This window comes from Syngnathus leptorhynchus, chromosome 4 (assembly GCF_054491065.1).
Source record: "Syngnathus leptorhynchus isolate UIUO chromosome 4, UIUO_Slep, whole genome shotgun sequence".
Lineage (NCBI taxonomy): Eukaryota > Metazoa > Chordata > Actinopteri > Syngnathiformes > Syngnathidae > Syngnathus > Syngnathus leptorhynchus.
In genome coordinates, this window is record NC_141198.1 from 6618511 (window position 1) to 6640243 (window position 21733).

The 21733-nt window shown below is 40.0% G+C and overlaps 1 protein-coding gene across 5 annotated transcripts; it reads right to left on the bottom strand.

The window, feature by feature from the left end:
* Window positions 1-387: 387 nt before the first annotated feature.
* On the bottom strand, window positions 388-21490 carry gnb1l (guanine nucleotide binding protein (G protein), beta polypeptide 1-like). Of its 5 annotated transcripts, XM_085910235.1 has the most exons (9): window positions 21407-21490; window positions 19773-19874; window positions 15547-15701; window positions 14606-14731; window positions 14314-14521; window positions 12388-12480; window positions 7246-7461; window positions 1370-1465; window positions 388-1276 (listed from the first exon to the last, which is right to left on the bottom strand). In XM_085910235.1, exons 3-9 carry the CDS (start codon window positions 15654-15656, stop codon window positions 1187-1189), a joined length of 939 nt encoding a protein of 312 aa, XP_085766361.1. In that variant the 5' UTR covers window positions 15657-15701; window positions 19773-19874; window positions 21407-21490; the 3' UTR covers window positions 388-1186. The 5 variants fall into 5 exon arrangements, with proteins under 5 accessions (XP_085766361.1, XP_085766359.1, XP_085766358.1 ...); XM_085910233.1 differs by having other exon boundaries at window positions 388-1465; window positions 15547-15661; XM_085910232.1 differs by having other exon boundaries at window positions 388-1465.
* Between the last annotated feature and the right edge of the window lie 243 nt (window positions 21491-21733).

Here is a 21733-nt window from a genome sequence, read left to right on the forward strand (position 1 = left end):
ACAAATATTCCCTACTTATGAACAAATAATGATGACCAAAAACTACAACTAAACTATGGGCGCTCTACTCTCCAGGCCTGCTGTGATTAACTTTGTTTGACAAATAAGGCCGCGACGTCTGTGTTAAACAAAATCCTGCTAAGATAACAATCCAGGATTACACGGCTGCTCAGGTGTGCCGTACACCTCATATTCAAGTCCACTAGGGCAAATCACACTGCACTTTAGTAAACATCATCACACTGTTTAATCTGGTTTGGCAAATTATCATGGGATGTGATTTTAGTGGAGTCAGAGTTTCGCTTGCATAATGAAGAGTTAGAAGAAACAAGAAATGATTCAATCAAATTTTGGAAAAATTGTGTGCTTTATGTTATGCTCATTTTATTTTGCAATCCATGGCCATTATTTTATAGTCAACATTGCTGAATTTGTATATTTTGTGCTCAAATACACAGGCGAGACCAAGTGCCTGACTTCACAATTCTTCATTAAATAGGTTAGAGAGCTAGCTAGCTGGCCTGACAGATGAAGCTGGTTCCAGCCAGCCAGGGCTCAGAGTAATGACAGGCAAAAAAAAAAAAAACCTCGCCTGGGTTTTATCTTTGGCCATTATTAATGTATTGGAATTGAGGGTGCAAGTCAGAGACTTACTACTGATAAAATAAAACAATTGGAAGGATATTGTATCAATATCAGGATATAAAATGACCGACAAGAAGTTCCTCGGCTAAATTTAACCAAATTTCTTTTATTGTCAACATCAGCTCTTCTGCATAAACACACTTGTCCATTGGTGTTGCAGCTCTCGTATTCTTGTGATATGGAAACTCTCATTCCAATCCTGAAAAAAGACCTCAATGAGCAAAATAGGACTTCATCATTGGCCAGTTAGTGCTTCGCCCCCATGTTAGGGAGCAAAAAAAGAATAGTCGGAGGCTGCCATATCAGGAGAAAAAGAAGGTTGATCAAGCAGTTCAAATCCACAGTCATGAACAGCAGCTATTGCAAGCACAGACTTGCGTGCAGGAACATTATACTTTGTCAGTCTCAACACAAATCATCATTTTTGATTGAGCCCTGGGCCATTTTGTAAAGGAAAAATTGTACCTCAAGGTTGAAAAGGTTAAGAACTCCTGTCACAATATGTTCAATTTTATATTTCTCCCCAAATCTATACAGTTGCTCAGCCAGTGTGAGGTCCGTCATTGTATATTGACCAGAAGCTGATGCGTTGGTCCTTGGATCCAGCAGCAAGAAGTCTTTGCTCGGGGTCCTTGTGGTCGGAGAATGCAACGCTGAGCACCATGTCACTGTGATATTGCAATACCGCAAGCGGTCGAAGCTTCTTCCAGCCAAATATCCGTACCCGGTGGTCCCAGCCTGCTGATGCTAACAATTTGCCATCTCCTCGAATACTCAGCTGGGAAACACCAGGGTTGGTTAGAGTCACACAGTCTCGGAGCTAAGGAGAATAAAGGAAGGGGAAAAAATCTAATTGAAGGCTTTTCAGTCGAAAAACAATTTCAGCAAAATGAGAAATGTATTTGTATTTTTAAAACATTTGGAATGGACTTTGTCTATCGTCTGAAAGGTTAATATTTGCTCATAGCGGACAGGATGAGTTCCGTAATCTTTTTATTCTACAACATTAAATAAAAATGGACTATTTTCCAACTTCAGTAGTTAGGCAGGGTCCTTTACTAAAACTTTTTGGGTGGTAGTTCTATCAAGCTCGTACGGTGGACCCCCTCACTTATTGGAACCCACATATTTACTTATTCACAGTTCTCTGCCTAATTTTTTAAAATGTGTTTTATTTGTTTAATGCTTTATTAAATGGGGATGTCAACTCCTGTTTTTTTTCCTGAAAAATAATTATTAGTAGTTTATAATTTTTTAAAGAATTTGGGGTTGTAAATGCACTTATAATGTCACACAGTATTTGGTGTCTACTGTATTTTGTGTAGTTACTTTTTTTTTGCATGATGTTTTTTGTAGCAAAATACCTAACTGAATATTGAACATTTTGGGGGGTTTATAGCTTGTTAAAGCAATTCCTTATTAACCTAAAGAGCAAAAAAAAAAAGGGTGGCAACAAGATCAAGGATAAAACACCCAACATTGAATAAATATAATTAAATATTAAAAAGAACAAGATGATGATTTCACCATTTTTATCTAGGATTTATTTGTACTGGTCCAATTGGGAAAACTTTGGGAGGTCCGAAAAAGTCAAGTAGTGGCCTCGGCTACTGTTAGTGTTGAACCCTGTTTAGGTTTTGCCATGATATTGTTTCAGTACCGGTATCATCCTTAGCGCAGTTAAAAGTTTTGGTATAGTGACACCACTACTTACAAAGAATGCTGGTCTTGTCAAGCAAATGGGAAAAAGGGGATTAAGATTACATTCAATTCAAACATTTTAAAAAATGTATACAAGATATGAGAATTAATATACTCAATAGGTTATAGGTAAAAAAAAATTAATGACTTTAATGTCTTTCGGTCCCCCTATAACTAACACAAACAATGACAGAGACACTGCCAGATGTCCAGATTTCTGCTGATCCTGGCCCGTAAACTCTTGAGCCTCAATCGTCAAGCATAAAACATTACAGCATGAGGGCCGAGACCAAATCTCTCGGCGTCGCTCTATTTGGTTTGGAGTTAAGGGGGGGGCTACATTGGAAGCACGACGGGGTTTGAGTTCCTCTTGTCACGAGCGAGCGAGAAGCCTTCTTGGTGAAATGCTTGTTTGCAGACGAGTTGTTGCTTTAAGCGCCTCTGATAAATGACACTTGCACTGAAAGGTCTGGTCAGCAAAAGAAGAGACCTGATTAATACGCATTTTGTAACGTCTGCCTGCTAAAGATTAGCCACAGCTCTTTTCCTCCACGAGCTACAGTGTTTCAAGAAGCCTCGCTAAGGGGTACCCCCTTTGACACTCTATAATAAATGAGCCCAATCTGAAGGACCATTTGGAGGTGGGCATTCCTTGGAGGAGGAACGTGCTCTTGCTGCTAGCTGGGGATCTCAGTTGGATTGCACCATGCAGTGCACACATCTGGATTTGGGGGGGCTGAAATCCAACTGGACAGCGTAAAATTGACTTCATGGCTTGTGTCTTAGGAGACTAATGGCCTTGCATAGAAAGATATGTTGCCGAATTTATCTGCTCCTGTTCCGGACTGGAACTATACACATGCTGCATGTGGAAGATATAAGCCAGGTACTCACTGCCCAAGTGGATAAAGGGGAATGCAAGTGAAAGAGAGCAGAGAGGAATGTCACTGCTCAGAAAAAAAGCCAGCTTTGCTCACGTATGATTTTTTTTTGGGGCATAATATTAATCAAGCCATCATCACTGGTACCAACAGTGTCAGTATGTGGCCGCGTAAACAAAAACAAACCAACGCACACTTGATGCAGAGAAAACTTGGGGGTGACAGATTGCTTGGAGCTTTGTTATTACCTCAAGAAGTTGGTATGCCACGAACCCTCTCCATCTGGTTTGAATTAGAGGCCTGATAATGATGGGTTAAAGTGTCTGTTTGTGTTTGTTTTCAATCCCAAAATTTGCGTCAGAAAAGGGCATTTGTTTTATTTAAGAGTCAATTGTAAGCAGTAATGATGCACTAATGGCCCTTGAGTAATTTTTAGTGTGAATGAAAGATATTTTAATTTACAATTGGGTACATTTTTTTTTTAATAATTATTTGTTAAGTGATGGAACAGCAAAACAAATGCAAGACTACGCTATGATGGAGGAATCTAACACTATCTCGCGTATTTGAACATCACCTCATATGATCTCTTGTTACTATTTACTATTAGTAACAAGCACTACTATTTAACTGACTGAAGAGTCAAAAAATAATAATTACATTTGCTGTAGTTTAGTGTAATTGTCATTGAAAAGTAGAATCTCTTTAATTAGCAGATCATTTGCTAGATAGAATTTGGCATTTGTTCTGTTAATGCCTCTCATTAAAAGATGCTCTTATCTTTTTATGAGCAGACCGTAACAATTTCTATTTTCCAGACAGAAACACAAAATCTACCCGCTTTTATGACTTACTATAAATACACCGAATTTATGCAGGTGTAATTCTTTAACTGTGTAAAACCAACCGCCTCTGCCATCAATTTTTCATCAGCACAAGTTTTCCTTTTATTGTCTTCCAGTGTCATTGTTGATAGAAACTTTGTACTTCATCATTGTTATAAACACTCCCTCTCCTTGACTGCATTTCTGGTTGCAGCTGAAATGTTGGCTTCCTCGCTTGTCTTGGGGCTAACAGTGGTGCTCAGCGGACAGGCTCAGAGACATTCCTTAAACCCTGACACATCCAACATAAACTCACACTTAATGATCTCTTTGTAGCATCTCATGGACATTAGAAACATTCAGAAGCGTCCAGTTGGCAACCATCGGTCGAACCTTGCTTGACTTTTTTCCCCCTCATATGTATTTGCTTCAGTTTTGCCGTTCAGGTTGATCCACCGAATCATCCCGTCATCGCTCACTCACTTACTCGAGCCTATCGACTGGAAGGCTTTTCACAGGCATTTCTGACACACCCTGGCCCTGAATCACACTCTCGAAGGAGATTACAGCCTTTTATCACCTTGCCTGTCAGAGCTTGGCTCTGGCTGACAAGAGATGGATGTGTCAAACAGGTGAGCAGTTCCATTCAGAAAAGGACAGAAAGGTTCTCAATAAGAAGACCTGTAATTTTTATGACAGCTTGCCTCCCCCTGATCCATTGTCAGCTAATTTAACTTCAATTTCGCACAAGACACTAGACCGTGATTCCCATGTACAAAGTGCTACAATAGATTATCAGGTGTGCTGTGGGAAATGATCGCGGGATTATTGGCTCTTTCTTCAATTCCTCCAAGTACGTGTTTAATAAAACAGGCAAAGTCAGGGAATTTGTAAGAAAATTAGACCATATTTGTGTGATATTTTTCTTTATTTATTAATGTGCTGTGCAATTTTCTAAAGTGAAACATTCGCTCACTAAAATTTGGAAAACACTATAATGTAGAAAGGGATTTGACGTGACAATGAGGGCGTGGGCTTCCACTCGTAGAAAAGTGTCTAAGAGAAGGCTTGATTTATACGGCTAATCTTCCCCTGTTGATTCCTGTTGTTTTGTCCAACCGGTAACCTTTTTCTCTTTCTCCCTCATGTCGGGACCTATCAAACCTCTGTCAGTGCATTTTAGTAATACGCGTCCATTCAACTTAACAGCTTGTAAATTCTGAAATCCACACCTGTATAGTGTAGCGCAACAAACGTAAGCTCACAGGAAACCCGGGGGAGAAAAAAAAAAAAGCTGAAGAGGACGATGCGTCATTACCACAAGCACAGAGCGGCCAGCCAGGTCATCCAGCAGATAAAGGCGGTCGAGAGCCATGTGTATCACATTAAGCTCAATTCCTGAAGATATCCGTCTTTATCTGGCCTTGATAAGGTTACTTCAAAAAAACATCCAGCTTCACTAAATCACAACTGCGCTGTGTTTTGTCTCATTAGGTTTTCCCTTCATTTCACAACTCGGAGCATCTATCTGCCCTGCCAGCCAAGTCCACAATGTCGATGCAGTAATTCACGGAGAGTGAGACACTGTGGCACTTACGGCCTCGTCAACCTTTATTGCAGCTTCCCACTGAGTCTACTGTTCCCTTTACTGCAGATGTGTTTTTTGTTTGCTTTAGGGGCCTCCGAGGTTTTGATATTTTTATTACCTCTCAGGGGTCGTCCGTCAGGACCTGAGGCCCGGGTGCGCCACCCGGCAGTTCCCTCGCTGCCCACCCTCCGACTACTGCCACACAAAAATACTTCTGTGGGAGGAACTGAGCATTGCTGTCTGGACTTCACACTGAGCTGCACTTAGAGGTAATTTAAAAGCCCCTGGTGGATGCTTTTGCTCGCTGTGTGCTTTTTTCCTGTCATCTTCATCCTGGATTAAATACTGAATCAATATTTTGTTGCTCAAGCAAAATAAACAAAATAATCATTCTTTCTCCTTTGGTTTAGCAAATGAAATCCACAATAGAATATTTGCAGACATATTTGAAGGGTGGAAAAAAAAACAACAAGGCTTTGCAAATAGTTCTAATTCAAGCATTCATTTGTGAAAAGCCCTGGAAAGAAAAACACCCTTCACTCTATCGGAGTGTATTCGATCAACTCCAGGTTCCTCACCGCCTCTGATTCATGGGAGCTGGCTCAAAAATAGGAGCATTCCCTTTTGCTCATGAAATGGAAAGAATATATGGTTTCTAATGAGGCGCTAGGTCTGTTACGTCCAAAGAATTATGAGTTCAAAGTGATCTTTTTGAATTTGTCGAGGTCTTGCATGAGTGAAAAGTGTGGGTGGCTATGTAAAAGTAAATGCGCTGCAAGAATATCATTTTGTTGTTCTTTTTATTTTACTTACAGGACCACTGGCCAAATTAACACGTGACTCGATTGGTGGCATTTAATTAGTTTAGCTGGGAAACTCACCTAAAAGTTGTATTATTTGTATGCTGTTATGGAATGATATGCATCACGGCGGCGGCTGGTCTGACTGCGCTATTATTAGCTGAAAACACAACATCCAGCACTGCATCGCCCTCATCCAAAGGAGGATAATTCTCAAGGCATAGATGTGCATGAAAATGTTTTATATTTTCAAGTTTGTTACAAATAAATGTGAATTTGTCACTGCTGCAATGAAAAAAATCACAATGAAAAAAGTCAGTATCTCTAAGCTTACTTGAACTAATAAATTAGGTACTGTAGGCAAAAAGGAATTTCCTATTATCTCAAAGTGCTCTTTTTTTATCCTGATATGTTTTTAGATTCGCCACTGTAATAATATTATCAATGACCGACGATGTGAATTTTGTGGGTGGTTGCAGTTCTGAATGACATCCATAGTGCCCTTCTGGGCTTTGCCCCAGGCCTCACACAAACTGCATAAGCAGCCACTGATTTATAGCTAAGGCCCTCCTAAGCAATCTGAGTTCAACATTCTTTTCCATTTCATCAACCTAATATTATTTTAAAACCAATTAATGAAAAATATGAATGGATTCAGAAACATGATTGTAACTGGTTCGTGACAAGTTCTCCAAACCGTAACAACTTCTATTGCAATAATCCCATAATGCCTTTTTGAGAACCAATCTCTACTGTGGGAACAATAACTATTAAAAAATTTGTTTTTAATTAAAACTGAAACTTACCTGCAGGTTGTTTTGCCCATCCAGCATCCATGAGGTAAGTTTATTCTCTGAAGAAGCAGATATGCCCCTCAGACTTTCTGGGTCGAAGGTCAGGCACATGACAGGCTCGAGGTGGACTTTGGTTTGGCTCAATATGGACCTCTGGGTTATGTCCCATAACAACAGTGATCCGTCCTCATACCCGGCCAGCAAGAGGGGTCCAGGACCTGATTGTGGCTAAAGGTGAGAGAGGATGATAAGAGAAAGAGAGAGAAAGTCAGTGAGGATTCAGCCTCAAAAGAACCTTCTTGCTAAAATGGCCTCGACCGCTATGCGATACTGGAAGCTGAGAAGAGCAGAGGTTATCTTTCTGGAAGCTCCTGCTGACACCCACAGAGTCACTGTGGGCTCCATTCGTCAAGCTGCTGTTCCTTCTTAACATCATTCCATTACACCACTACTCACTTTACTCCTCGTCTATATTACTGTGACAAAGACCTCGATATTAAGCTGACTCAAATAATTGTGTTTATTGGCCAAAGATTTGGAATCCGTTCACTTTTTATTACCAATACCCCAACGTAATCGGTAAATGCTAAAAATGTCATATGAAAATACTGCAGTAGTGTCTCCCATGTTGCTCCTATATGTACATTCATTTATATTCATGCAGTTCATCAAACTGAACTCAATTTAAAATTGATGTGGCCAAAACAGGATGGTTGCAAATATTCTTAAGACAACAACACTACCAAATGAGATGAGATGCAAATGAGACATGATGAAGTGATGTCTCAATGAAGTTGGTAGTCAGCCATAACCTTGAAGTACCTCCTGAGGTTACGGTTGGGTAAACCCCAACCCTCCTTTTAATAGTGTGTGTAGGATCAGACAAGCAAAGTTGCCAATGCACAACGCTTGTAAATTACTCCAGTGAAAGAGAATGTACAGGTGAGCTGATAAAAAGCTGAGCTTCATATCTCTCTTTGGGGGGGGGGGGGTAGTAAGGAGAATTATTGGTGATGGAGAAGGCGGAAGGTGTGACATTTCATTAGAAATTAGTTTTCTTGAATAACCATAAAAAACAGTTCACAGAGAACAAATGTTTTTACCTTCGTACATATTAAACGTGACAAATTCACAGCACAAACGTGTGCCTTTATATTACTGGCAACAAGGAGAGAATCAAATTTTTTCCATATGTGCCAGAAGAGAAGATATTTTCATCCATCTTCATGTCCTCCTCTCACTTAACACAATATATTTCTCTTGTTCAACCTTTAAACAAATTATAGACAGAGTCATGTATTCCCTCCAAACACATCATCCAGGATGAACACGAAGGGATTACAAAAACAAATAAAAACAAGTGAAAATCGGTGGCCCCTGCTCGCCACCAAGGTCTGGGCTAAGCGTTCCAGGCTTGGGGCCCACCAGTTCACTTAAATGTAGGACCTCCTTGATTGACGATGTTATGGGTCATAGGTCAGGGAACCCTGGGTAGACACCTAATTCATTATATCCTACAAGGCTTTTCTCCACGCGGGCTCTCTGCCGGAATGGGGCTGAGTTTATGGGAGAAGATTCATCACTGCACAATAGCTGGAAAGATGGATGGATGGTGACTAGGCGGAGCTGCAAGACCGAATAATATTGGAATTCTTCAACATGGCATTTATAGAATGTGTCATTGGTTTTGAGAAACAAATACATGATTTTGAGATCCCCAAATGCCAGTCAGTTTTGCTCCTTAAAATTATTTTAAACAAAAGTAGTAAAAACTGGCGGCTACCAATATATTACAGCGAAATAAAACACTAGAGGATTTTTTTTTTACTACTTTTGCAAATTAATTTGAATAGTGATTATTGTCGTTGGCTCCAGAAAGGAACATTGCCTTACATTTGATCCAAAAGTATCCTTCCTTCAACTCCCACATCAAACCAATGCCAAGAACACTGTTTTTCTTTCCATAAAATTGCGTAAGGTGACAAATAAATCCTTGCCACTTGCACATGATGAAAAAAAAACAAATGTCTACATTTTTGTGACCTCCAGGCGGTATTGATATTAATGAAAAACCCCATTAACATGCGGATCTAGCTCATCTCTAAAGACTTGTCCAAAACACTTGGATACGACTAGAGCTGGGAAAATAGTATTTCATAACATATTTTCAGTAATGGCTTCACTGAATTAGATGGTCAAGCAGCGATAACTGTCCAAATTCAGCGCTAACTTTGGAGGACCCAGTCTGCGAATTTGAACACAAGCACTTCTTCATAGAGCCTTTGATGCCTTTTCAACCAACAGACGTCTTCCGGGTTTAGTGAGAGCTGACTTGGGCTTGTTCAAAGTTATTCCTTAGCTATTCTCAATCATCTTTCTCGACCTGTTCACTTATATACTTCCTATGTTAGTAATGCCTCTTTGTGTCATTGTCTAAGATATGCAAGAACAATTTGGTTTCCAATTGAACAGCCCGAGTTTGTCCAGTCAACTTTTAAGAATTCAAACACTCAGGCTTAGGTGTTAACTCTCGGAATGTTCTGAAATCCTCCTTTGGTTGATTTTGCATTGAGCAGGATAATATTGACCAGAAAAGTTGTGCTCTAACGGATGTCAGTGTAACTTTGTGGAGACGACGTCATGTCTGATACAATCTAGGTGAGGGCGAATGAAGGAACGTGTGATTATAGACAAATAGTGCTTGTTGATCAAGTAATTGTCTGATAATTCATTGGGTGATTTATGTCCATCTCTCGAGTCGGCATAACGATTAATGGTGACAAATAATTGAGTGACTTATGCCCATCCCAAATGCTCAATTCAACCCTATTTCATGTTAAATTTGATCATTTTGCACAAGATCACTGGTAATAAAATGTATCGATATCTCCTAACTATGAATGCATCCTGGTCTCGATTGTTCACAAAGTGTAAATGAATACTAGACATGACATTTCATTCGGGTAACACCACTACATCATTTTGTCCTGCTGCTGGTTCTGTCAGGAATCATAAACAGCCAAACATGTTTGCAGCATGTTTGCTATTGTGGTCAGTCGAAGCCCAGCGTGAGACTCTTCCAACATAAGGAACTAATCCGTTTCCTTGGGTTTTTGTCCACTATGTTGTCATGGCTACAAGGCATCAAGGTGATGAGCTGAGAGTGATGGATATCTGTATCGGAACATTTCCTTTTCCTCGCCAGCCTCTGTTCACAACAAAAGCTTTGCAGATCATACATCACTCCCGTTCCCCAGGTCGAGCCCTACAGCACAAGAGAAGTCAAACGCACATGTGGAGGCACTTTCTTCCCACACTTTTCAAAGCTCTCGCTTTCACGGCAAATCAGAGATACAAAGTACGTTCGCTCAACTTCAAGACGAGGCCGGGAGTTTTACTTTTGGAAAAGGACACTGAAGTCAGATCACTGTGCTATTATGGCATGACCTTAAAAACGCTAAACCTGCCATTGTCATAGCTTCATAAATCATTGACTGCAGTAGTCAATAATGTATGTTTAGTGCAAATGTAAATATTAAAGTAGGCCGACTCAAATTATTATAGTACATTGAGTTATACTCACCCGACTTTAGCTCATTAGCTGACAGTGTCATTGTCTTCCTTGTAGTGTAAGTAAATTGCATCTCATGACTAAGAGGGTCAAGTCAAGTCAAGTCAAGTCAAGTTTATTTATACAGCCCTAAATCACAGGCGAGTCTCAAAGGGCTTCACATATACAAAAAATTGACAATTATTCTCAAACATCCCCTGATCTTAAACTCCCAGGGGTATTTTTTTTACGAAATGTTACTTTTATATTTTTTCATGCAATTAATCTCTGTTGAAAGGGCCTTGCACGTTTACGCCATCTAAACCTTCACTTGAGCAACAGTTTTGGATACAACTTGGGAAGTGCCCATGTGCTTGGCATGTATATTGTATGCATAAGATCCACTGTTACGCTCATTAAGAAGAGAACTGATTCACAAACTACATGTGTGTGTATTTGTGAAGACAGAGAAAGAGAGACAGAGAGAGAGAGATGATTATAATTCAAATCAGCTTTCCACTCAGTAAGGTTACAGATGAGCCCTTTCAGATGAGCCATACAGTGCTGCCTTCCAATGACTTTGTGTAGAGAAGAAATATATCACTTCTTTACAAAGCAACAGCCTGAAATCATTTAGAATCACTGGCGGCTTTCAGCTTTGAAGTTAGATGGCGGCGTGTCCTCGATGACAACATTATTAACTTAGTATGATATAATCGATCATTAAGCTTGCTAGCGTTCGGCATTGATCGTGCAACTAATGGCCCATAAACAAATCATAGGCAAGGAGTAAAATGACAAAAACCATAAACCAAGGTAAACAAATGTGTCTTTGCTGAAAAATAAATATAATAATTAAATGGAGTATACATTTGATGTGTTTATTCAAACATTATTTTCAAAACAACACCCCCCGCAAAGCTCAAAACTAAGCACAACAATTATTACCCATGAAAATAATTACAGGGACACGTTAATTTACAAAACAGAACGCAACCTTGTGCCGGGATCAGATTGAATGTACAGCTGCAGGCTGATATATGACTGAGAACCCCCAGCCATTCCAAACACTCTAATTACAGTGTTGGGACTTTGCAAGTGGAGAAGAAATGCTTGGAAAAATGGCCCAGGACGAGCTGTCGGGCTCCAAATTATGTGCCACGGCTTGCATGTGCATTTTTGTTGACTTTCCTCTTTGTGCCCCTTTGTTATGGTCTGCTAACCAATCGGAGTGACGCATAAAAAAAGCTATAGCAAGGGAAAGGAAAATAGTAGAATTTTCTCAACCTCATATAGGTTGACAGGGCGAATCCCTTGCATCCAAAATACGCTTAATTAGATAGACATGCAAAGGTATCTCGGCATAAACGTGCTCGAAATGGAACAACAATCACAATTCGGCATGTATCTTGGATGAAATCAAAAGATAACTGTTGGTGTTTTGTAAAATGAGCAACAGATTTAAAGACAAAATCCAAAACTGTAAATTCTCATTCGGAAAATAATGTGAAATAAAAATACATTTCGCGTACACCGACACAAGCTAATTTCTTTAGCATTTAATGGTGAGTTGAAACTTTACGTGAGGACATCTTGGGGCTTACCTGCCACAGCTTGACACACATCACCATCCCCACTTTCGAATCTGGTATCAGACTGCACACCAGAGTCTTACTGGGTAGCTCAACAATCTTGAGCTATAAAAAAACAGAAAGTTCAAAAATCACAATAAATGAGTGGCAAAAAAAAAAAGCTCAACAATAGCTGTGTGCTTTCAGCATACTTTAAGATTTGATGGTGAAACGATGCCTGAGGCATATACAGTAACTTGATCTCGACTCGTGTGACAAGTGTTCATTTGCAAATTTTTGTGTAAAGTCTAAATACTCTACAAATGCTGATTAGTGAGCAGTGGGGCTCACAATTTTCTCTGTTTTGTAAAAGACATAGCAGCTGAGAATGGAATTTCAGATATGGATGAAAAAAAAAAAAAAAACGTTAACCTGCTTTTTCCTCAATAGTTGGAGACAACAACTTCACACTCTTCGGTGAGTCAGAAACCTCATTATCTTTCCATTGTGCATGCTTTCATAATTTAGACTCATTTAGTAAACAAATCAGTGTTTATGTACATCAAAAAAACATGCAATTCTTAATTTGACTGAATTGAAAAAAAGATCTGTCACTGCAGCTTCAGGACCTCCACAGTGGAGCAGCATTCATCATCACAGAGCAGCCACCACACTGTCTATAATAAATCCAGCTGGAGCTGACATATGACATGCCTCGAATGGTCTTTTCCTGCACATACTGGTGATGATTCCAAATTGCCCAAGTGAGGCTTGCGGCGATGCAGGCGTACCCAGAATGCGACAAAACCTCCTCCCGTCTTTATCCGTGTTGATGATTTGCGTATTCATTCTCATTAGGCTTCACGATGAGTAGCCCTTTAGGCAACCAATCTGTTTTTCTGTCCAACATGTTTACATACACACCTAATAAAGTGGTCCTTAAAGGACATGTCATTGCCCCAGGATATCTGCTGTTGGTGTGCTTCATCACCTGGACCATAAATCAAAATCTCCCGTGCTATTAATTAATTTCAAAACGAGCAGCCAAGAAACCAAAATTATTACATGAGTAACGACTAACAAGTTATTTTGTTGTCTTGGTTTCACCTATACGAAACTAAACTATATTGTATCCGTGTCTGTGAAAAACACCGCTCCTGCACACTGGCAAGTGTATTCACACTCATTGCATCTAATCATGGGTTTCATATTTGAGCATGATAAGCATCTGTCTGCACCAGTTATGCCTGTGTAATTGAGTGGAGAGACAAAATGGCAAAATCAACAGTGGCCTCCTTCTTGGCCTGGGATGTTGCATGTGTGTGTGTGTTTCTGTGCGTGTCTATTGGGACAATGGTATTATTGAGGCGCTGGGAAGTCAAAGGCGCCCTGGTGCCTGGTCCACAAGATGGGGGTTAGCTGAGGCACATTTGGCTGGATCAGGTGACTATTCTGTCCCTTTCAAGTGTGGCTCCTTCACAGCAAAGCAAGTAACATGAATCTGAAGGCAATAAAAGATGCCTGAATAGCAGGCTGCCCTGTACCCACTTTGACACTGGCCCGGCACCAGACATTACAGGCCACTGGGTGTTGAGCATGACACATGACCAAACAAATGACCAGTCTCAATGATTTTTATCGACCACTCAATCTCATTAGGCCAATGAATCACAAGTCTATTCACAACAAATCCTCCAAAGCAGGTGCTCCCATCAATGCTCCAGAAAAGCTACGTCACCATCAGCATTTAGGGATTTAACCACATGCGCAAAACTCAGGAAAGCAGCAATAGGGAATTAGACAATGACACTATCGAGGTGTATACTTTTTGAAAATAACGTTTCATATTACCGCCACCAAAAACAAATGCTCGAAGGCAACAGATCATTTTGATCCCAACAACTGAAGAGGTTAGGGCAGTTCAACCATCCACTGGAGGGTAGGACTCAATCAACCAACCTGTAAAGGTTGGCGATCACGGGGTTCCATACCATGAGGTCTCACCTCCTCAGTTTGCTGTCCTGCAAAGGCGAGCAGGGAGGTCTTTATTCCTGTCTCCAGCAAGGAGCATTGACAGAATCCAACACTTCCTGTACTCAGAGAGTCCATCGGCTCACTGCGACCTTGACTCAGATTCCAAAGACAGACCCTCGTGTCCCGTCCCTGACTTATCAGTTAAGAGAAAAGAGAGACGGTTTCATCAATTAATGGAAGGGAACCAGGACCACAGAATGAACAACAGCATACTGACCTAATAAGTGTATCTGCTGAGTGAAGTGTATTGACCCAGAGAACTGAACTCCCAGAATGACCTTCTATGATTCTCTCTGCCCTCCTATTGTTCAAATTCCACATATGGATGGCACCCTTCGCTGATCTGCAAAAATGAGGAGAAGACAAGTTATTTTGCGCACATTTTGGTTTGTACTTGTGTTATCTATAGGGGTCCAAGTAATAATCACTGACCTAGAGTTTCCAAACTGCCTAAATAAGCAACACACTACAATACTTGATGCCAAGAAAACCTAACAAAGTCAAGCTTTGTGCTTAAGTTCAAGAACTAAAAGTAGAGCTGTCAAAATGAATCAATTAATCAACAAGTAATCAATTATCAGAGTCATCTACGACTATTTTAATAATCAAGTAATCTTTAAGAGGCACTTGTTAAATTATAATCATCCAAATCTTTGAATGCCTCACGGCGGTATTTCATCAATAATTTTTGTACTTGTTTATGAAAACTGCTCGATTATGTTTTGTATTTATTCATAACAAGACATTTGCTTTGTCTACAGAAAACCGCACTAGAAACTGGATCGGTTTAAAAATCAATCTCTGTTGTGTAGTATTGTTTGTTATTTACTTCTTTTTATAACTAAACAATACCATATAAACAACTGTAAATGGGGATAAATGCTACACTACATAGATTATTCTATCAATAGATGGAATAATCAATAGTTGATGAAAAGAATAAAAGCTAAAACGTTTAAACGAAAAGACACAAAAGAAAGGTAAGGAAAAGACAGCCAAAATTAAAAATAAATTCTAGTCAATCCTGGTTTTCTGGATTAAAAACGCAACATTGTACTGGATATATCACAAAAGCTGTTTGCTAGGGTTAAGTCAAAAGCATCATCAGCATAAAATAGTACTTTTTTTGCGGGGGATGAAATGAGTTGAATGTGTTACCCAGAGAAGAGGAGGGGACTGTCCCCTCCATGGCATCTGAAGTGGATGGTGTTGAAGGCTCCACTGGCACCTCTCAAGGTGTAGATTGGGGATGGAGCTGGCTGAGACATCTCCACTGTTCACAAGGTCACAACAAAACCATAATCTGAAGTTTACTGAAACAGAAAAGACAACATTTCAAGTAATATTATTGTTACTGGAGTAATACATTTGTTTTCCTTTAACTTTGTTTGTTTTCCCTTGATACATTCGTTTGTATCATTTCAAACTTCATTTTGCACTTGTGGGGCTCTGCAAATTCTTATCAAGTGACTGCAACCTATCAAGCCGGTAAAACTGACAGCCAAACATAGGTGTGCCAAATATGCATACAGCGATCGGTTATGTTCGTCCACTTCTCAACAGTTGAAAATAACTGAAGCGATTTGGATGGAAACAGGTAAAGAAGACACCGCTACAACAATGTAACAAGTATTTGTCACACCAGACAGTTTCATGTACTGTCTGTATTTTCCCTATTTGTAGTGGCTACAAAGCCTGCAGCTATTTTCTGCAGAGGCTCTCGTTCTTGTCGACTTCCTCCTTCCAGTCGATAGTATAACGCCTCTTTTACTCAATACGTTATAAATCACGACTTGTGACAGCTTAATTACAGTAAACAGATTCTGGCTTCTCACTCCTTGAGGCATATGTAAGAGGTGAGACTTTTATGTCAGCTAGGCATTTGAGGAAACCCATCCGACCACAGGTAATCTGCCAGAAAACTGCTGTGGGATTATGTGGGCACCTTTCAATAATTATTTAAGAGTGCTGATAATCAATTCACTGTAACTGCATGCAGACCAAATTATTGTATGACAATTTAAATCTCAGGTATTGACACTGTCACTGTCATGTTGTTTCATCTCCAAATACTTCAGTTTTCCACTTAATAGCGTTGATAAATGGATCCACATTACTCCATTTGCTGCAGATTCCTTTTATCAATGCAAAAGAAACCTCCAAAGTTTTATCTTGCTTGTTTTGGGGGAAAGTGGCACTTATGGTCGTACTTAGAAATGACAATGATGTATTTAATAGTGGGAAGACACTGTATAGTAGAACCAATCAACAAAGTTTTGAACCTCACATTTTTTAGCAACCGACAACGATACTGTATATGAACATAATTTTTGATTCAATGTTAAAATGTTAAATTTCTGAACAAGGAGGACCGATGGTTTGAGAGCGGAGTCAAGGAAGCTATTCGTTCATTCATCTTTCTCACAAGGGTCACAGGTGGCTGGTGCCTATCCCCATTGTGGAGGTACATCCTGAACTGAATGCCGGCCAATCACAGGGCACATATGGACCAACAACCATTCACACTCACAATCAAACCTAGGGACATCAGGGAGTGGACAATCAACCTTCTATGCATACCTGCCATCCACTAACAAAAACATCCCGACATCTCTGTCCAAAAGAATGTCCCTGTGTTATGTGCCCACAAAAAAGTCAGTTGCCACAAAAACAGTGAATGACCGGTTATTGCGCAACAGTCATTCTCCAGTCACACCTGTCAACAACCCCCATGTAACCACACCCCAGTAGACCTCCCTACCTGAAAAAAAAAAAAAAAAACACGGAAATTCTGCACCTAAGACTTTGAAATAATATAAAGTCTTCAATTTTTACTGATTGCCATAATTTGGACAAAGCGAAATTATGGCGTATGGTCAAGCTTTAAATTTTTTATTTTTTTTCACTCTATCCAGGCGTTGGTAGCTGGACTTACGACAGGAATAATTGGACCCACCTTTATTTTTTACAGGCAATGCACACACCAGTTATTTTAGTGCTACAGTTATAGTTACACATACGTACAGTTATACAGTCATAGAGTTATAGTTAGTGTCCAGTTATGCTTGTTGATTCTATTTCAAACCTCACAACCAAGCTCTTTAGTTAATTTAATACGCTTTCAATTCCTATTTTGACATTTGATGTGACGGCATGATAATTTTCCATATTCCAAAGGGCTCCTCTGCCTTTCGAATACTTCCCTCAAGTATCCAATATAGAGAACCCTGACAAGAAACGGTTCGGTCAACAACTGTACAAACTTGTTTTCCTGTGGTACGAAGAAAATGGCAAAACCCAAACACAGGGTTTTTGTGAGGGTCTTTAACTTAAGCTGCAAGACTTCTGTGACTGTGAGTATGTGACAGGAGGAGGCTCACCGTGATAACAGGTGGATTAGGCGTTACTCATTGTCTTCCTTGCAGAAGGGCCGTGTGTATGTGTGACTCATGAACTGAGTAGCTTGTTTTCAGTCTAAAGACATTTGGTGGGTGGGTGGGTTGATTGGTTGGGTGCGGGGTTTCAACTTTCCACTGCTCCCTTTCACAAAAACACAACATCGATGGAGGTGTCACTGTGCAGGGACCGTGAGCTGCCAAACCAAACTATGTTCGCAAGATGAGTACAATGGCCACTTTCCCCTGTCATGACTTCCCGGTGGACTGCGTCTTGTGTTTAACCAGGCGTCAGCATTTCCATTTGCTGAGCATTGCTGAACAATGACCCTGTTTTGGTGCCAGCTCCAGTCACCCACAAACCTAAATACAAACTGCTCTAGTGGGGAGCTATTCAAAGGTAAACAAAAAGGCAGCAGGATGTCACTCAGATCTATTTGCAAAGCCACAGATTAGAAATGCCAGAAACCACCTTGGTTAAACAAAGTAACTGTACAGTTATAACTGTGAGCAGAAGCTGAGTAATAACATGTCCGTCATTTTACAGCCCCATAGTAATCTCTCAATATAATATGGTTTGTCTGCTTCTCTCATTAAAAATGCCCATATAATAACATGTCAGATAGGGGCAGAAGGTAGTAGAGGAGGGTTGAAGCTTCTGCTGCCTGTAACAGATAAGACAGCTCTAGGTAATCTGAGTCTAAGTCTGTGGATAAAGGCAGTTTGTCTCTTCTTGGGCTGTCTGTCCACACCTTCTGTGTAATTAGGCCTAATTATGAGAAAAGGGTCCGCTTCCCCTTCATGTTATTAAATAAGAGCCTGCCTCATCTGCCAAGAATCTCTCACTGCCAGCAAAGGAGCTGGCGACCTTCAGATCAAACATTGCCACTATCTGTGCGCCTTTCTACTCCTCACCACATGAGGAGGTAGCGTTATGATGCCAGGCACTCAACTTTGGGGGTTTTGGAGGTAGATGTGATGGGGGAGTCATGTCCACATTCCTCGTTTGACTCTGGTGCTGGTATCATCGCCAGAATCAGCAGCTCCCCACCTGAGCTGCTGCCTTGTCAAAATCTGCCATTCATAAAAAGACTGCGGGCAGGAGCGGTATGCTGACCACAAGAGCTTAATAGACAAGTTTCATTATGGCCCTGTTTGACAGGCATCATTATGAAAGCATCGGATTCCTAGATCCTCTCCCCTGATTTCAGTTCAATCAAATTGGTCTGGACAAAAATGATGAACAAATGAACGTGGATTGCACACAAATTGAAACAAGAAGATATTCATTGAAAACAGGCCTTCTAATGGACAACATTTGAAGGAGTCAACTACATCTATGGAAGACATATGGCCTAGCCACAACAAAATCTTCTTGAGGATGAGAACTAACGGGGTGAGCACTACTATTCAGCATCAGAAAACTGCAATGGCACAAGTGCTAATCCCGTTTTTTTGTTTTGTTTTCTTTACGCATGTAAATGTTTAGACTGTCCTGACCTGGAAGCACTTTTGCATCGGTTGTTGGACAACTTTTGTGCCCTGACCTCCCACCATAGATAGTTCTGAGGAGGAAACCAACTTGCAGAAAGGAGAGGCAAGTCCATTATTAAAGTCCAGTTAGACAAACAACATGGGAAATGGTTAGGAAGCCACACACCCATTATTGTGTCTTGGTGGGGAGATCTGGACTGGATAAACAGCCCCGCGTCAGATAGATGCTGAAGTCAGACACAAGTGCACCAACACCCACTGTCAGTCACAGATCCACTGAACGGGAAGAGGTGGCATTGTTTGCGTGAATAGCGTGAATGCTAAGCAGGGGCCACAGGAGATAAGACCTCAATGCCTTGTGGGTGTCATTGAGGCAAGCATTGATGAAGCACCGTGTCATAGGGTCCTGATTTAGCAGCTCCTGTCTGTGGTCAACAGGTACCAGAGTGCTTATCTGTTTGCATTATCACCCATTTCCTCCATAAAGTCATTTACCTGGACACTACGGGGTAGGTGAACACAAGAGGGTCAATAGCTTGAGTGTCATACATCAACACTTGTTTCACTGCGATCGCCTGAAAATCAGCAGGGATGTGCCTGTAAAAAAAAAAAAAAAAAAATCACTGTGCTGTACAATGTGAACCAACAGGCCCATTATTCAATTTATTAATTATATATTGGCTTGTTGCAGTTATTGCTTCAAATAATTTTTTTGCCCATCACTGCTTACACGTAGACACTTAGCAGAAACAGGTGCTTCCTATACTATATGTGTAGGTTATTTTAGCTTGCCACATAATGCATCTTTATTGGGCACACATTAGGAGAGACATGGCAGCGTCCTAGATGGTAAGTCATTGTTATTAGAGGTGTCAAAATTAATAAATTAATCAACAACTAACCGATAATCAAATTAATTGCCTTGTATTTTAATAAACGAGTAATAATTTAGAGCCATTTTATAACTAAAGATTGTTCAAATTTGATTTCAGATGCTCAAAAGTAATAATTATCTGTATTCTCTCGTCCTTCATGAAAGCGGACTTTCTCTTTTGTATTTAATTAATAAATCAAAATAAGACATTTGCAAATATCTGCTTTTACTTTGGAAAATAATAAGCATACATCTTTCTTGTGTGATATTGCTTAACTGTTGTTTAGTTGTTTTTAGTTATTTCACTAAATAATACCAAATAAACACAAATAATTGGATGATGAACGATTTGGGTGAAAACGTTTTAAATGCACTTTAACACAAATAAAATTGGATCACATTATTTGATTAATCGATGGAATCATCTATACAATAATCAATTCTAAAAATATTAAATACCCTAAAAATTATTTTATTTTGGCTTCGCTATGGAGGTATAGAGGGGAACTAAGTGAGAGGTCACAGTCAGGCAGGGCTCCAGACTGACTTTGTACACTGGTTGCATTTGTGCACAAAACTATTTCTCTTTGCTGCACCAACACAAATAGGGGCACCGACATTTTTGACACACCTCAGTCTATAGAATCAATCTTTTTATTAAACAATTGCTGCCTGTCTTTTCAGGCAATACTGATTGGTACACCAATTGAGAGCCACTAATTCTTTATTAATAGCTAACATTTGGATTGTCAGTTTGTAAAAATAGTTTTAAAATAATAATAAAACGTTCTAATGGTTCCATGCTGTTTTTGCATTCAGATGCAGGTGAAGGTTTGCACTGTTTGAGAGGCCCTTTAACTCTGTCTGACATGTTCCATCCCGCATTTCTATGTACGCAAATGAACACCAGCAGAATACTTTTAAGCACACAACTAAGAAATACAAATAAACATAAGACTTGCATTGGACTGTGTAAAACCCTTTAAGACGTTGTTTGCAATGAGAAAACGAGCGATTCATTATTTTTTTTAGGACCATTAATTACCACACTTAGTCGATTAGATGTCACATTACATTTCAGTGAGCCATAAATTTATATTATTCTGTTTTGATACTGTCTTGTCTAAGACACACCGAACGAACGATCTTACAAGAGAATCGGCAGCAGAAGCAAACAACAAAAATGCACAGAGGGCACGGCAAAGTCTTTAGATCAAATAAATATACGTAGGTAGCAAAGAAACTTTGGCACTACCAATTCTGGACGACAATGTTGTTTTGACAGTGCAGATCTCCGATACAAAACATGCGCCGGTTTCCTAAGGACCTTTGTTTACATCACGTGAGCTGTCCTTACAATGCCTGTACAAAAATCCCTCTCGCGCCTCTTGCGTATTCTCGCTCGTGTGCGTGCGTGCGTGCAAGTGCAAGTGCAGAGAAAGAGAAAGAGAGAGAAAGAAAGAGAGAGAACGAGAAAGAGAAAGAGAAAGAGAAAGAGAGAGATGATCATGCTTTAAATCGCCTTTCCACTGTGTAAGGTTTATAAGTGTTTATATTGTATGTATTTCCTTTTTTCCATTCT